The 18,222-nt window shown below is 46.9% G+C and overlaps 1 protein-coding gene across 1 annotated transcript in view; it reads right to left on the reverse strand.

Moving 5' to 3' along the window:
- The window catches only part of STS (steroid sulfatase), a 156,573-nt gene that overhangs the window by 41,918 nt on the left and 96,433 nt on the right, over positions 1–18,222 (reverse strand). Inside the window, exon 7 of the mRNA XM_027607863.2 lies at positions 18,076–18,212. Within this exon, the coding sequence (XP_027463664.1) occupies positions 18,076–18,212 (137 nt within the window). The remainder of the gene's footprint in view (positions 1–18,075; positions 18,213–18,222) is intronic.

Here is an 18,222-nt window from a genome sequence, read left to right on the forward strand (position 1 = left end):
TGCGTGCTTGAGGTCACTGCTTCCCTAGGGTCCTAAACATCACAGGGGCATGGCTGACCTGGGCAGTGGGGGACTCCAACTACTGATGGGGAACTGTTTTCAAGGGCACTGCTCAGAGGGAGCATATGGTCTTCCCACTCTTGATCGGGCCATGCCATTGCACTTCCTGCACTTTACAGTCTGCTAAAAAATAAGGCTTGGGGTTCTGGGGGCAGCCCTTTGCTCTTTTGAATGGCCACCGGCTGAACCTGCCCTGGGGAGTTATCCAGGCTGTGTCATGGCGTGCAAGGTTGAACTGTTATCGTGATGCTCAACCACACCATCCACACTCACTTTTATTTTGGGACTGGGTTTTTTGTTGTTGGGTTTTTTGTTTGTTTTTTGGCACTGGGTTCTACCATCCATAAAGCTGAAGGTACACAATCGAAAATTCTGTTTCCTTTCATGGACACCCTGCACGTAAATCACAGATTCAAGCCCTCCTGAGCACCCTGGCTCACACCACACCAAGCTCCTCTCTCGGGTTTTGCTCCTAATCAGTGTGACCTTCAGGTTTCCTTATGTGCAGCTCCCCTGCAATGTCTGCCGAACTCCAGGGTGAAGGGTTGGCTTGACGGGGAGATCTCAAGCTCCTAGGGGAGAGTTCAGTTGTTCCTACCAAGGCTCTGGGCACACGGACTCTTCTGGAGAGTGTGAGGTCCAGAGCGGGCCATCTCAAGTAGAAGCTACAGTAGCAATCATGATATTAAAAGATGGTGTGAATTCACGTTCACTTTTTCATCACAGACTTTTCTTCTCATCCATGAACTATTTCCAAGAGTTTGAGATCTCCCCATCAAGCCAGCGCTTTGCCCTGGAGTTCGGCAGACATTGCAGGGAAGCGGCACTCCGGTACACTGAAGGTCACACTGATTACGAGGCATAATATGCCCATTTCAAGCAAAGATGCTTCACACATCTGGGAAATAAGAATTATAATAAGTAGTCGTCGTAATATTTGTTGAGCACTTTGAGCATGCCAGGCACCATGCGTTGTGCTCTAAACACAGGACTTCACAGAATCTGATTCACTGATTCCACTAATTCAAGCGGGTGGAATAAATCTCTACAGGGGGACCGTTGTACCTGATCTTCTGATGAGCCCTAAGTGGGTCCTGACTTAAAAGCAACAGGTATTCAAATCTCTTCCTGACCCCGAATTCTGACCTCACCTTTCAAGTACACACAGTGGTATTCAGTGGAGTATTACCTGAACTGGGCTTTAACCCACTATCCTGGGGCCCAATGCCTCTTTTCCTTCCAGGCCTGGAAATACTTAACTAGCAAATTAAATGTGTTAAAATGGTTAACTGAAGGTGGAGGAAATATTACCCCCAAAAACACTCCTGGCACGACCCACATCGACACCTTAATGTTTTCTGTATCTGGTGTCTAGTTTTGAACACAGATGTCTTTATGGTATACGGGGCAAACTCGAGAACACAGGACTTGGTGGTCTTAGACCACAGGAGCTGGACGTACACCCTCACTCGGGCTCGGTTTGTCGTGTAGACAGTGTGCAACTGGACAGGAGCAGTCTACCGCCTGAGTTAATTCAAGAGTCCAGACATCCCTCCAGCTCATGGAGGAGCTGCTACGTCCTGGCTGGTGGGCAATCACGCACAAGCTACTTCACCCCTCAAAACCTCACTTTCTCACCTGTAAACGACACAGGATAAAAATACCTCCCCGTAAACTCATTAATCCACGTGCAACGCTTCAGTAAGTTACCGGAATATCGCCAAATGATTTCACAGGTTATGGACTGTTGGTCAATAAACGTTTCTCATTCGCACACTGGTGGTTGCGGCTAACGTTGGTATTATTAAAATGCGCCCACATGTTTTATTAATCCTGTTTGAATTAATTGGGACTTGATTTCCTGGATAATTTATGATGTCATTTTCTTTATGGAAAGGATTTATCAAACAGCATTAAAATCGATTCATTTTAATTCGAGATGTAAATTCAAGGTAAACTAATATCTGTCCAAGCCCGAGAACGTGAAATTAAGCTCTGGGCTTTGTAAAAATGGTAACACTCCTACAGAGTTTATGAAACCCAGAGGTTAACGATTTATGAACTAAATTAATTTGGAGAACCAGAGTCAATATTCCACACAATGCATTTCCAGCTACATATTACAGCAAAATGTTTGTTGGGATTGCCAGATGTGCCTTGGTCCTGCCCTGGTGACATCCCCCTTGTTTCTCTGTCCCCTACTCTGTAGTCTTTACACCCCTGGGCTAAGGATGCAAAAACCCCTTTTTGCAGAAAATGGACTACTTTGCCACAAATGCAGTTTTACTGGAAACTCACATAGGAATGGAAGAGAAAGGAAAATGTGCACCGTACACATTTCCTTTATTCTTGCTGCCTTGTCATTGGGTTTTTCTGATACTGTGATTTACGTGAAGCTTTCCAGATGTGCATATGTGCAGTGCACATGTACCATCAAGAATCGGTTAATGGAGAAAAGCATGCACTATTGAAGATAAGGATGAATCTGTTAGAACAAAGCACCTGGAATGAAGGCAGTTGAGAGCAGAGTGTGGGACTGAGCACAGCAACTATGCAGCGTGTCCAAAGGGTGGGCAAATGGGTCAGACGGAGTCATGGAGGAAGAGACAGGAAATAACTTTAAGAGTGCCATCCATACAAGACAGGGGAAGAGAGATGATTAGATGGTTCTAACTTCATGTCCCTGGTGGCCCTAAGCTGTCCATGTCTTTAACCACACACTACTCCCCATTTGGCTCTCTGGTAGGAATTGCATCCTTTACTCTTCAGAAAGTGCTGAGCACAAAGCCTGATAAACATGCTTGAGGACCTCATGTCCAGCGGGCACCAAGAGTTTCACTTTCCAACGCCAGGAGGCTGCCCAAGTGCACAGATGCCTGATCCTGCTGAGCAGATGGTGACAGAAGGCCAAGGGGATCTGCAGAGCCGACCTCGAGAGGGCCGATGGGATCTGCAGAGCTGACCTCCAGTGGGCCGATGGGATTTGAAGAGTTGACCTCGAAAGGGCCGATGGGATCTGCAGAGTTGACCTCTAGAGGGCCAATGGGATTTGCAGAGCTGACCTCCAGAGGGCCAATGGGATTTGCAGAACTGACCTCTAGAGGGTCAGTGGGATTTGTAGAGTTGACCTCGAGAGGGCCAATGGGATTTGCAGAGCTGACCTCCAGAGGGCCAATGGGATTTGTGGAGTTGACTTCCAGAAGGCCATTGGGATTTGCAGAACTGACCTCCACAGGGCCAATGGGATTTGCAGAACTAACCTCCAGAAGGCCAATGGGATTTGCAGAGTTGACCTCCAAAGGGCCAATGGGACATGCAGTGTTGACCTCCAGAGGGCCAATGGGATGTGCAGAACTCACATCTAGAAGGCCAATGGGATTGGCAGAGTTGACCTCCAGAGAGCCAATGGGATTTGCAGAGCTGACCTCTAGAGGGCCAATGGGATTTGCACAGTTGACCTCCAGAGGCCCGATGGGATTTGCACAGTTGACCTCCAGAGGGCCGATGGGATCTGTAGAGTTGACCTCCAGAGGGCCAATGGGATGTGCAGAACTGACCTCTAGAGGGCCAATGAGATTTGCAGAGTTGACCTCCAGAGGGTCAATGGGATTTGCAGAACTGACCTCCAGAGGGCCAGTGGGATCTGCAGAACCGACCTCCAAAGGGCCAATGGGATTTGCAGAGCTGACCTCCAGAGGGCCAATGGGATTTGCGGAACTGACCTCTAGAGGGTCAGAGGGATTTGTAGAGTTGACCTCCAGAGGGCCAATGGGATTGGCAGAGTTGACCTCAAGAGGGCCAATGGGATTTGCACAGTTGACCTCCAGAGGGCCGATGGGATTTGCACAGTTGACCTCCAGAGGGCCGATGGGATTTGCAGAGTTGACCTCCAGAGGGCCAATGGGATTTGCAGAACTGACCTCGAGAGGGCCAATGGGATTTGCACAGTTGACCTCCACAGGGCCATTGGGATTTGCAGAACTGACCTCCAGAAGGCCAATAGGATTTGCAGAGTTGACCTCCAAAGGGCCAATGGGACATGCAGTGTTGACCTCCAGAGGGCCAATGGGATGTGCAGAACTCACATCTAGAAGGCCAGTGGGATTGGCAGAGTTGACCTCCAGAGAGCCAATGGGATTTGCAGAGCTGATCTCTAGAGGGCCAATGGGATTTGCACAGTTGACCTCAAGAGGGCCAATGGGATTTGCACAGTTGACCTCCAGAGGGCCGATGGGATCTGCAGAGTTGACCTCCAGAGGGCCAATGGGATGTGCAGAACTGACCTCTAGAGGGCCAATGGGATTTGCAGAGTTGACCTCCAGAGGGCCAATAGGATGTGCAGAACTGACCTCTAGAGGGCCAATGAGATTTGCAGAGTTGACCTCCAGAGGGTCAATGGGATTTGCAGAGCTGACCTCCAGAGGGCCAATGGGATTTGCGGAACTGACCTCTAGAGGGTCAGTGGGATTTGTAGAGTTGACCTCCAAAGGGCCAATGGGATTTACAGAGTTGACCTCCAGAGGGCCAATGAGATTTACAGAGCTGACCTCCAGAGGGCCGATGAGATTTGCAGAACTGACCTCCAGAGGGCCAGTGGGATCTGCAGAACTGACCTCCAGAGGGCCAATGGGATTTGCAGAGCTGACAGTCACAAACCTGGATGTCATCCTTCTTCTTAAAATAAGGGCAAGCCCTGTGACCTCTCCCATGGTGGCTATCAGAGCAGAAAGCCAAAGTGATACCAAACAGCAGGCAAATGGCATTTCAGGCAGTGAGCTTGGGAAGAGATAGACCTGGCCTATGACTTACAGTTCCAGGGCCACCTAGACCCAGGTAGCAGCAAGGTAAGAAGAGCCTTCCACCCCATAAGGAAATACTTTAGGTAGGACTGTGGAGCAATCGCAGGCGGAGGGATTGAATGCTTTCTTCCATGAGAATAAGGGCCCTACTCCGGGAAATGGCCTTTCTGAGGCTGGCCACCATGGCATGGGCACGAACTGCAGAGTGAGGTCATGAAACACAGAGCCGTGGACAAAACCAAGCAGAGGCCACCTGCGGAGCCACACTAGCTAGGGGATCTCTTGACTGTTGGTGAGACTGGCTGGAAGGAACGACGCAGGATATTCATGTTCAAGCAAATACAGACGCAGAGGAGGGCATACTCTCTAGTATGGATCCCGCCCATATTCACCAACCCTTGTGGCTGTCCTGAGTCCATTTACACTGTTCTGGTCAAGGATTCCCTTTCTTCTCCCCCAATCTAATGGATTGCAACCCGCCTGGGCCAATGGTATATGAGCAACACCCGCTCCTATCCACACTAGAGCTGGGTTTTGTACGGAATCCTCCCCCTGCTGGGATGCCCTCCCAGAAAGACCCCTGTGCGTAAAATGACAAAGCATTTCAGAGACGGAGGCATCCACCCTATGTGTGAATATGGTAATTCCTCCCGTGTCAAAATAAATCACAATGTCCTTTGACTTCTCTTCCGCCCCTTTGCTTAGCTGGCAGCATGAAACAAAACCAAAATGTCAAGTTGTGTAAACAAGGCGAAATGGTTTTTTCTTTCTCAAAGTCCTCGAGGCTTCAGAGATTGTCAAACAAGCTTATTGGCTGTAGGTCTTCTTCTGCCTAAAGCGCGGCATATTTACTTGTTAAAATTCAGACGCATAAATGCATTTATACGATGGTTGTTGCTGATGAAACTTGACAACATACAGCAGTGCCGACAAAGGTATCTGACAGGCAATTCCACCTTCCGATGATTAAAAGTTAAAATACTTAAAATGCTGTAATTCTGTCATATTTGTTCTCTCCTGAGTATTGTCTTCCTTCAGAATGAAACAATATTATGACAACAGTGCTCTTTCGATAACCACTTTCTATTAACTGGAGATGTGCACATATGCAGAAGTAACATTTTACCACGACTGGCTCAAAGGAGATTTTGCAGGTGAATGTCACTGAGGATTTGTTCTACGATTTCAGGAACTGATAAACATCAGAAGCCCATGGGTGCACCTACAGCCGGAGACGTTAAATGAACGACATCGGGTGTGCAATACAGCGAGCACCCACTTAACTCCAAAAATGACAGACATCTGTCCCCGTTTTAACTCCCTGCATCGATGGTGTCCGTGGTACCCAGTGGACAAGATCTGTTTTGGATCGAGAAGGAGTCACTTATGGAAATATGCTACTTTATAATCTGCCTTCACTTTTTTCCTACTGCTTGGGAGCAAATAAAATGATGTACAGAGTCCTGCCATAAAGAAACTGTCCTTCCCAAATGCTTGAGTCCCGAAGGAAACAGAAGAGCCCTGAGCCATCACTGTCTCCAGCCCAGAGCTCCGGCCGCCATGTTGAGAAATGCGGTTCCGGTGCCTGAGCCCAGCAGTCAGCTCAGAACACAGACGGTGAGCAACCAGCAGACTCTGAGCAAACCTGAATTTCCGTTCCGCAGGGCTCCTTGGAGATGCAACTCTTACAGACTGTAGGCACACAGTCATGCTCCAATCATCTCCGAGGACAGAGACTATGGAAAGATGCGATTCATTCCATTTTCTCACGGGCAGATAGCAAACCAAAGGTCCCAAGACATAGTCCATGAAACTGTGCCCTGAGACATCTATGGCCGTGTGCTTCCTGCCTCCACGAAACAAGCATTAGGAAGGCTACTTAGAGAAATGGCAGAGGGGAGGTGCAGCATGACAGGAGGAAGTGAGTGGAAGGTGTGTGTGCAGCCACCATAATAATAACAGCACACTGTAGAGGTCTTCATACATCCCAGGCATGCTGCAAGACATCCCAGCAACATAGGCAATGTTATAATCCCATTTTACAGATGAGGAACAAGAGGACCAGTGAGAATGGTAATCTGCCCTGGCTTGCCCGCCAGGGGGTCCTGGGGCTGCAGCAGAACCTCAAGCATCTGGCCCCAAAGTCTCTGCTCTTCCCCAGCACCCCTGCTGCCAACAACATGCCCAAGTCACATATCATGAGGCCATCTGTCCCGCTTAGTACCATTGGGGGCGCAAAGGCATGGTCTTGGGTCTGAATTCCGCCCCTGCCCCTTGCAAGCTGTGAGAGCTTGCTGGGGCAAGCCACTTCCCTTCCATATGCCTAGGTTTCCGTATCTGCAAAGTGGACTAGTGAGGGCCTGTCCTCAGGGGACTGGATGGATGCATAATGCCCGGAGACAGAAGGTGGCCCCGAGCGAAGATGAGGATCCTTATTGTTAGTAGCATTCAGTGTCACTACGGCAGGGTGCAGGTGGTAACGGTGTGGCAACGGGACATCCGGAAATGACAGCAGGAGACGCAAACACATAACCCTAAGCCTCCAATTTAGCACCGCCAAGAACAGTTCACATCCCTAACGGCCTTTTGAGAACAGTCTTATTAGGTGGAAAGAAAGGACCGAGCTCATGAATTGCTTGCTTTTTATTAAATCATATGTTCAGTGACATGCTAGAAATGTCATCTAATGATCCCTAATTGTTCTTTTCCTGTTCTAGATGCAAAAATCAATGTAGCTTTAACAAAGGTTGTTGAATATCCTGGAAACAAGGTGGATATACACTAGTTTCTGCCCCCTTCCTATCCCTAACACTCTTTAAAAGTGAAACAACTAATCTAGAAGAAAGACAAGGGGAGACCATCAACGGAAGCAGAGTGGGGTCCCAGGAGCACACCAGGAGCTTTGGGACGCAGGTAGGATCACCGGTGAGGTCAGGATGCCCCATGGCATCAGCCACCTGCTCCCTCCCTGGTGCCCAGGAAGATGGTGGGGAGCAGAGCAGGAATGTCCTGCTGGGGGCATTTGGGGACAGCCTCTCCCCTATGTGACCTCAAGGGTTTATGCCCCTGGCCAGGAGGAGAAAAAACACCTGAGATGCACAGGTAGCGGGGGGAGGGATGCAACAGACAGTCCTGCATGCCCTAATGTACTCTAGCACCAAATCTACTGGTGACGACACAGGGACGAACCTGTCAGCACTGCCCACTCACAGAGCAGACCTTCCCTGATGCATCGTCTCGTGCTGGTCCTACCCTGGGAGGTGACCGCTGGACTACACCTACCTGGCTGACAGCAGCCGCAGGGTTCTCTTTAGTGTGAACTCTGCACACGCCTTGCAGAAAGAGCCTGACCTGATGCCTGCCGCCCAGAGGTGAAGTACAGCCCTGGAACACCACGACCCATCCTCCTTAACAACCACGCTAGCCAAAGAGCGCTGACCACCCGAGCCCAGTAGCCACAAGCAAATGGTCCCACACGTTCCTTTCCATACTTGACGTACCTCGCAGTAAAGCATGAGAGCATACACATATTTGGAGGAAACACAAGAGAAAAGGTACATAATTTCGTAGGTAGAAAAAGCCTTTTTAAAACCCACCATCAATCCCCAAAGTCACAAAGGAGAGGCTCTTAACTCTGGCCACAGAAATTCACCACAAAAGGGTCTACAAATAAAATGAAAAGACACAAAAGCGGGAAAATATTTGTAACATACAACAAATAAACTACTAATGTCCTTAATATGTAAAGAGCCCATACGAATCAATAAGAAAAAAAGATGGACAATCCAACAGAAAAGCGTTCAAGAGATACAAGAATGGAATTCTTAGGAAAAAAAAAAACATAACTGTGGATGAAAATGTATGGTTTCAACGGCAGGTGTAACAGGAAGTAAAACTGAAATGGTGAGATAGCATTTTTCACCCGAGAAATATAAAAGTAAACATTTTTTTCAGAATCATAATATCTAGAGTTGTTGAGATTATGAGAAAATTAGCATTCGCACAGATAATCAACGGGTGTCCCACTGTAGAGGGCCGTCCGTGTCCTGCAAACCATCACTCACAAGGGAGTCCTCAAACATACATCTCAGAAAGTGACAATAACGGAAAATCTTGGCACCAGCTGATTTTATTTTCATTTATCATAAATTCATTTACTTTTTCTTCAAGGCTGGAAGGTGTATGAACCTAAATAAAATTATATTCTAGGAACAACATCACATATACGATGTTGAGGAAGCCCCATATTCTGAAAGTATACATTAAGTGCTCTGACATGGCTGCACTGAACATTTCCTGAATTCTTTTGCACATGTCCCAAAGCTTAGTGCATACTTTTGCAAATCAAGCATGCAATTTTTTTATAGTGTCTATTGATTAAATCAGTTTGACGACCGTGGAGAGAAAATTATACCCGGGTGGGTCCGTATTAGACATCCCTTTACAATTTATGGGTTATCCTCATTTCCTAGATGTCTTCCTCAAGTTTCCACAACCTCATTAGGTATCCTGCATTCAGGTAAACAGTGGTCTATAAGGACTATTTCATTTCCCTCCTGGCTAGATATGCTGGAATAAAAAACGTGCCCATTAGGCAGAGGTGTTGTAATTGCAGGCCCTGTCAAAAGTCCCTGGGAAGATACTGTCTGTCGGCAAGCTCTATGTCATGATTATCTTGGTAAGAAGGGCTTATGGTGACAAGACTGGATGTCGTATTTTATCTGATTCAGAGCTGAGGTGTCACTCCAAGCATATACCCAAGATTTGATAGTCTGGGATAAACTAGTACAGTTCCTTGTTTTGTTGTCTTTAAAAAAAAAAAAATAACACATCAATTTCCACTTTGGGGAATTAGCATCACACTGAAGTTATTGAATTAAGCAGATTTTACAAACTCTGCCAAAAAAGTATGCTATTTAGGATGCACTTGAAGAGACACCTGATGCCAAAGGACCCCATGTGTGTACACACACACACACACAAACATGTGTGCATGCTCCCAAGCAACTTAAAGTCTTCTGAAAATTCCAAAAGGGAATTTTCAATGAAGAGAAGCACCAGTGTGAAAATAAAATCCAATTTATTGCTTGAGTTGAGTTTTAATAATTGTGTCATAGATGCCTTGGGATTCAGAAATGGCGAGAGCTGGCTGAGTAGTTAAAACATATTTTGTAAGTAAACTGAGTGCTATGGTTAGCAGCGGCAACTTGGAGAAGACCAGACAGCCTTAGCTCTTCATCAGCTCATCCTGGGACTGGGGCTTAAGAAAATGTGGTGACTCTGCTGCATAAATGACAACAGACTTTTTTTAATTAAAAAAAGAAAGCCAAGAGAAATGTCTGCCCTCTTTAGCAACCAATATAATGTGGCACATGCAATTTTAACAGGTTTATTGTGTCATTCATCATACTAGTAAAGACATTTTTTGGGGGGTGATTATCATCATCATCATTATTATTATTTCAGAAATCATAATGCTCAATGCTACCAAGTGTGTAGTGATCTGACACACTACATTGGCAGAGTCCCTTTTCCAGTAATTATCTTTTAATCAATTTCTTTGTATAAGTTCCTTCTACACCTCAGGGATTTTCTCTTTATTTTATGTAGATACAACACAAACTTTTAAACTGGTTTGTTATCAGTACTTTGAGTTATCTTTTCTGATGTCAGGAAATTTTAAATTTTATATTAGTCTATAAATATTGTCCTTTACTATTTATCTCTTTGCTTTTAAGCTTAGAAAGAGCTTGCTCAAGGATATCCCGGATAAATAAAGCCCAATTATAATAATGTCCCTGCATTCTTTCGTGGGTCAGTTTTCCAAATTCAATCTGCATGGGGAATTCAGTTAGATGAATGGGAAATAGCAGTACAGCACAAAACAAGATTAACCTTCTAGGTGTCATATGCCACCTCTGCGAGCGTTGGGTAGATTATTCTAGGTTCCTAAACTACAGCTCCCCGAGAAACTGCCTTCTTTATCTGGACCATCATCACTTCTTTCCTCCCCTCCTCATCTTGTTATTTTCATCATCGTCGTCATCATCATTCTTCATTTGTCATCATTTTCTTCACCACAACCATCATCACCATCACCATCATCTTCTTCATTATCATCACCTTCAGCACCATCATCACCATCATCGTCATCACCACCATCAGCACCATCATCATCACCATCGTCATCACCAGCAGCACCATCACTATCACCATCATCACCGTCATCTTCTTCACTATCATCACCTTCAGCGCCATCATCACCAGCACCATCACCATCATCACCACCACCATCATCATCATCACCATCACTGTAATCACCAGCAGCACCATCACTATCACCATCATCTTCTTCACTATCATCATCACCATCACCACCATCATCGCCATCACCACCATCATCACCATCACCATCATCTTATCACCATCAACACCATCACCATCATCTTCTACAAAATCATCATCACCACCATCATCACCATGATCATCCTCCTCTTCAAAATCATCACCTTAATCACGATTAACCACCACCATCATCATGACCCTCATTCTCATCTTCTTCATTATCATCATCAACTTAATCATCACCATCATTACCATCACCATCAGCACCTTCACTATCATCACCACCACCACCATCATCATCACCATCATCTCCATCACCACCATCATTATCATGACCACCATCATCATCCCCATCCCCTTCATGACCATTATCACTGTCTCATCATCATCATCATCATCATCACCACCATCATCACCATCATCGCTATCATCTCCATCACCATCATCCCCATCATCATCCCCATCACCACCATCATCATCACCATCATCATTATAATCATCGCCATCATCATCATCAGAACCACCATCACTGTCTCTTTTAAGTGCATGCAAAGCATTTACCACAGTGCCAGGCACCAGCAAGGTAATTATGTCTCCCAAAGTTTAATCATCCTATTGCAATTAATGTTATCATCTATTCTTAGCTGTCTGCCTTGAAAGGCCACCTTTACATTTACATGATATTCTCTTTCTGGGCTTCCTGTTCTTCTCCATCATTCTCTCTACTCTGGAGCCAGTGAGTCCTAGCTTCATTTATTTATTTTTGTTTAAACACAATGCAAATTAAAAACATGTTTAAGAATTCACAACGCATCCAACCTTGGCTGCAGAAGACTGGAGGTTGTACTTGTTCTACATGAGAAGTTTAAGGGTTTTATGACAAAATGCTTCCATGTTCTGGTTCACACCGCCTCAGAGTAGGGACTGTCCTGAGCATAATTCACTGTGATGTGCCCCACAGCTACAAGGTGACAATGAGTCACGTGTTATGAGCATTTCACTCTTAATACTGCCTTCATGCCATGCAGCTGACAGATGGGGCTTTGCTGTACAGAGCTGGAAGCCAGCATGCTTTAGTGTGCATAGACCACCTCCCTTACTCCCTGAAACCTACTAAAAACCTGGAACTTTGGCTGATGACCAACCGTTGAAATAATTTTCAAGTCTCCACTGAGTGTTTGATGAAACTGGAAGCTCAGTTAATGAATGTGTGGTCCATAATGGCTCTACATTGCTCCCTATAAAGTATTCTATTATTCATCCAGTGTCTTGCCCAGACATAAACCTCCACTCTGAAAGTGAGTGAAGCTAATCAGCTATTGCAGTCATAGGGGAGCTGAGCTTGGTGTCTTTCATGTGAGCGCAGTCACAAGGAAGGAGCCAGCTGGATGCCCTGGCTCTCCAGTCCCTTGATATGCTTGACACAAGCAGCTTGACTTCTTGTCCTTTATCCAAACTCCTAAAAGCACACCACACACCGGCGCATACCTGTAATGGTTCTGCCTCTGCCATGTAAACACTTTCACATCCTCCCAGGCTTCCAATACCTTCCCTGCATCATGTTTGGATGTGCAACCCATCACCTGCCAAGCCACCAGCAGCCCCCCCTCCCCGTTCTTCTCATTCCCCTGCCGTGGCCTGACACTTGGGTCATTCCCTAATGCCCCAAACTCCAAAGCTGAATTGTCTTTTGTGATACTCTCTGGCAACATTTCAGTCCTCAGTCAATTCAGTGATCCATCTCCTGCCTCAACATTGGACTGAAAACTGCCCAATTCCACATCCTGAGCGAACACCCGACTCCTGGTCTCCCTCCAAGCAGAACAGAGCTCAGACAGAGTCCAGTAACTTATCCCTCTACCCACATCCCCCCCTGCTTCTTGAAGTGAAGCCCACTGACCCTGAGCTCCTCAGATACTCATTCAGCAACCTCCTACAACCATAAAGTTTATAGTAGCTAAATGCACTTGTGTCTTCTCACCTCTCCCTAGTTGGAGGTGATTGTCTTTTGAAGTGTTCATTACCCCTGAATTCTGATACCCCATTTCTTCTACTCTTCTTGGTCTCAGGGGTTCTTTCTTTTTTTCTTTTGGGGATTGTTTCCATTTTGCCCTTCCTTTGAATGTTCTACCTGGCCTTCCGTTTTCAGTACACATCAGAAGTGAACACATTATTTTCACGCTTTAAAGGGAGGCCACATGTAGCAAGAAGAGGAGCGTTTAAAAATTCAAGGTAGAAAACTGATGTATTCAATCCCAAAGGAAATATACAGCATTATGGCCCAGATTACATTCCTTAGAGAACAAAGAGAATATTGCCATTGCTTTCTTAGGCCCTGTGATGCTAGCTGATGAGAAGCAGAAACATGGAAGTTCATTTCTAAACTTTCGCCTTGAATTTCAATGGAAGTAAACCTTGAGTTTTACTCAAGGTTTACTTCCATTGAAGTAACGAGTCACGAGTTACTCAACCGCTTTCAATGTCCTTTCAAAGCAATCTTATCCAATCCCACAGGTGGACCATTATTATCCACACAGGTAGAAGAAAGCCACACTTCCCAAGCAATCTCAGCACCTTGGACAGGGCCTTGCAAGTATCAGGCAGCTGACCACCCCCCCCAACCGATTTCTCCCTTAAATATGATTTATTGGAGCTCCTGCTGTGCTCCTGGTCTGCAGCATTCTAGAAGCAAATGTCTTCTGCATGAACCCAACCAGAGCACTTTGGCCCAGGCAAATGGGACCTACTAAGTGAGGGGTTATCCACTGCACACTACATTTCAGGGTCTCACAATGGTCCTGGAAAGAGTCCATGTTTAAATGGATAATCCATTAGACTCATGCCCCCAAAGCCAAACCCTGGTTAGAATTATGCCATGGGTTTGAGGGGCTTTGACCAACATCCAAGTCTCCTTATTCGCTTATGTTACCTGAGGTCCTTGCCACTGTCCTGATCTGCTCAATGAGACCTTCCAATTTATTCTCCATTCCTCAGGATGGATTTGATGTGTGGCCACTGATACTGCGTGCCACGTGCTCGACTATACGCCAGGCACGGAAAGGAGGAATTTGTGCCGTACCATAACCCCCAACTTGTCTTGCACAAACCCATCTGTTATTTTTCCTTCCGGTTGGCTGTGTGTTCCATCCCTGCCCCCAGAGAAGGTGGCACTATCCAGCCCCACAGAAGGAAAGGCCGGGAGAAACTGAGGATCAGCGTATCCGACACAGGGGCTAGCAGGTACCGAGCATACTGAGATATCACAGATACTGAGCAACTGAATACTCGCTCCTGAAGACTTCTCCACGCCAACAGCAAGGTTGGTGCTTCTTCCACTAAAGAAGAAAGGCTCACGGTTTTTGTTGGAAAGAAAAGAATCCGTCAGCCATTGGATCCCAACCCTTGGAAGTAGCAGGAACTTTTTTTTTTTTTTTAATTGAAAGGTTTGATCTGAAGCTAGAGATTTTACATCAGCGTTCACTCATTGTTCCTGAGTTGCGTCTCTCTTTGTAGGATACAGAATTTGGTCCCTGAATCCTGAGCAAGTGCTGATTTATGATGCCTTCCCAGGGCTCTATTAATAGCACGGGGCTCTAAGTAAATGCTGAGTGCATGCAAGTTCCACCTGACAGACTGGAAGTGTCGTCTGGATCGGTACAAGCCACAGAGAAGAAACCAGTGACAGCAACCACCTCCATCCCTCCACCTGCTCCCTCTGGCCCGTTCCCATTCACAGATCTCAGGTAAACATCACTCCATTTCCGGGAGAAGAAAAACAGCTAGGATGGCACGCCCCCAAGATACTCGGCGCACATTTGAACACACTGTGATTTTGCCCGTTTGTTCCTCTCCAAATCTCTACGGCTTCAGAATTACTTGGGATTGAAAATCGCACTTTGTGACGGTGCCCCTACCGCCCCCAGGATTCGAGAGTGGGGCTATCCTGCTGAAATGACATGGTGGGCTGTATGTCCGTCCGTCCCCTCTCCAAACTCTCAAGCAGCTTATCTGCATCGTTGCTGGGACACTTATTCATCACTTTCCGCACTGTGTTAATTTAAGATCTCCCGGAAGAATCTTCAATCCCTCTGTGGCTCCTGCCTTCCCTTAGGTCAAGGGACTTGTCATGATTACACTCCCCCTCCAAAAAAGAAAAGAAAATTGGGCACACAGTATTCAACAAATGTGAGTAATACGGGAATGAGCTCTATCCCTCTGACTGATTGTTGACCATCCAGCGCTTATGAGGCGGCCCTTCTCGTTCCAGGGAGAGCGGTGGAACCAGGTGCAACAGCCTTCACGCTCTAGGGGAACACCTGCATTCGGGTTCCTGCTCATCCCTTGCATTAATTCTGTAAGTAATACACCTGAGGCCGGCAGGTGTATCAGCCTTCAGCATCCCTCGCCTGCCTTACCTGCAGAATGGAGACAAGGAGCATACCACCTGCTGCAATGACGGCCCACCGCACAAAGGAGGGAATGCATGCGGACTCCGGGGCTGGGTGTGGGGCACTCCCTGAGCCCCCAGTCACTGAGATTCTGAAAGAAGGCTAACCACCCCGCGGGTTACATAGAGGGATTCTAGATCCAGGATGTGAGCCACCCACACGGTGTCTCGGCAGGACCCCTTCTGTGGTCCTCACTTCAAAGCTACCTGCTCACTTCCATCAGTGACTATAACCATGCAAGACAGTGCCATCACACAGCTAGGAATAAGGCAATAAACACGAGGACGTGGCATGGGAATGGCCCTGGAGCAGAATTAAGTAATAAAGGAGCTTCTTGTGACTATGCCTTTCTAGGTGCAGAGAATCCTGCAGTGGAGAAAGTTAGGCTCCATATAATTAGGCAGCATCCAACAATTTTGAAAGAAAATGCTCCGAATGGCTGAGATGTGCCCTCTGCTGCTCTCCACTCCTCTCTCAGGGGCCTCTCCTGCAGGAAGTATCATTTTTAAGCAAATATCCCCATTTTACTTTATTATGTAATTATTGAGAACACTGCAGTCCCCCTCAGCCTCGTAAGGAAAGGCTTTTCTTGGAAAGAAGGGATGTTCCTCGAAACGCTCAGATGTACTGGATGGGTAAAACAGAAGAAACATCCCGAGGAATTAATGTCATGGCTTAGGGGGACGATTTCATTTTCTGGCAGAAAGAAAAGCACAGAATCATCTACAAATGGGACATCAGGTTCTAACGCAGATCTCAAGGACATAAAAACACTCTCTGTTTCGTTCTGGAGGGGACCCGGAGTAGAAAGACACTGAAAGTCAGACTTGCTGATGACTCAGGGGACGCATGTGTGGCATGATGATGAAATAAAAATTAATCAGTCCGCTTGATGATACCAGCATGAGCTCACGTGCTAGCCCACAGAAGACTTGGAGGCGTCTAAGAAACCTGTTACCTAAAACACAACGCTCATCAAGGAGATGAAATATTCTACTGACTCACACCGCGAAGGTGTGGAAAATGTACAGGGGTTCACACGCAACGTTTAAAGAAGCAAGAAGGGAAAGAGGCAGGCTCATCCTGGTGTACGGGAGAGCCCTAGTACGTGCACCTGTTCTGTAAACTTCGCGAAGGGGCATGTTGTGTCACAGGGACTCCCTTTCTGTTCTTCTACAGAATCACAGACCCTCGGAGAAGAAAGGCACCGAGGACTTGCCTCGTCTGAATTCTTCATGCAAAGAGGACAGACCTGAAGCCTAGAAACTTAAGACATCTCTCCAATTCACAGACCCTGGAGATGGAGAGCCAGAAGCTAGCATAAGGGTCGTGTCCTCTTGTTTCTTAAGATGGCGCTGCTTCCGAGATTCAGCAAAACGCCACAAACCGAAACTTGTTCTTGTCATCGGCAGAGTAGGCAAAGAGCATCCCCATTTGCAGCTTAAAACCAACTGACCAACCAAAAAAAAAAAAAAAAAAAAAAAAAAAGTGCTCCTTGGCAATGATCAGGTTATTTCCAAAACATCTAGATGAAAGAGTTAAAAAAAACTGTCAATTTGTGCACAAAGAAAAGGAGGAAGAATGAGAGAACGAAAAAAAAAAAAGAAAGGAAAAGAAAAGAAAGACCTGACAATCCTAAGCAACCTGTGGACTGGTGACATTTGGACAATGGTGTGCCCTTTTGTCCCCAGGGATTGAGCAACGTCCACACAAGAGACGCGTCACCGGCAAAGACAGGCGCGGAGGGACGAGTTCAGAGCCCCCTGGGTGTTCCCCTGTTTTGCTTCCGCTGCACGCTACAGAACAGACCCGACATCGCTCGGCTCTGCCAGAGAAAAGCGAAGACAGCAGGGTCCTGATGATCTCATGGAGGTGGAGAGGACACTTTTTTTTTTTTAAATAAGAAGCCTTCCCAGCACCTCTGGAAAAACAATGGCACCGGCCCTAAAAGAGGCAAACAGTGGGTTCCGGCGCCAAACAGAAGGGCATCGCCAGGGGACCCGCGGCGGCGTGCCACGGCTGTGCACGCCCGTGGTCTTCTGCATCCCCAAACCTGCCACTTATCTAACAGCACTGCGGAAGACACAGCACTGCGCACATTCCACTGTTAACAGGGCCCGCGAGGACAAAGACTAACAGTGCGTCGGCTCCTTTTCTCCGTTAATCTGTGCTCATCGGCCCCCAGACCCAGTCTTCCCCTGGCGAGCAGCCCCTGCTGCCTCAACCATGCACTAGGGGCTGAAGACGCTGTTTATATTCCATTTATCTTTCTGACTTAGTGTTTTATTACCTTTTTCAAAAACCCAGAAACCCATCTGCTGTCTCTAAAGGCAGCCCAGAGGTGGACATTCACAGGACGCGAGGGAGAAGGAAGAAGACTCGGGCCCACCGTGAGCACACACGGAAGAGAAAGACACACATACCAACACTCCAGTCCATTTCCTCGACAGCGTCACCGTACGCGCCGTGTTTGCTTTTGCCGGAGAAGTCCTTGGAAGAGAAGAGGGCCGTGTGCACGTGGAGGTATGACAGGACCAGCAGGAATGGCGTCTCAGCGTTCCTGCCAGAAG

Source organism: Zalophus californianus, chromosome X (assembly GCF_009762305.2).
Source record: "Zalophus californianus isolate mZalCal1 chromosome X, mZalCal1.pri.v2, whole genome shotgun sequence".
Taxonomy (NCBI): Eukaryota; Metazoa; Chordata; class Mammalia; order Carnivora; family Otariidae; genus Zalophus; species Zalophus californianus.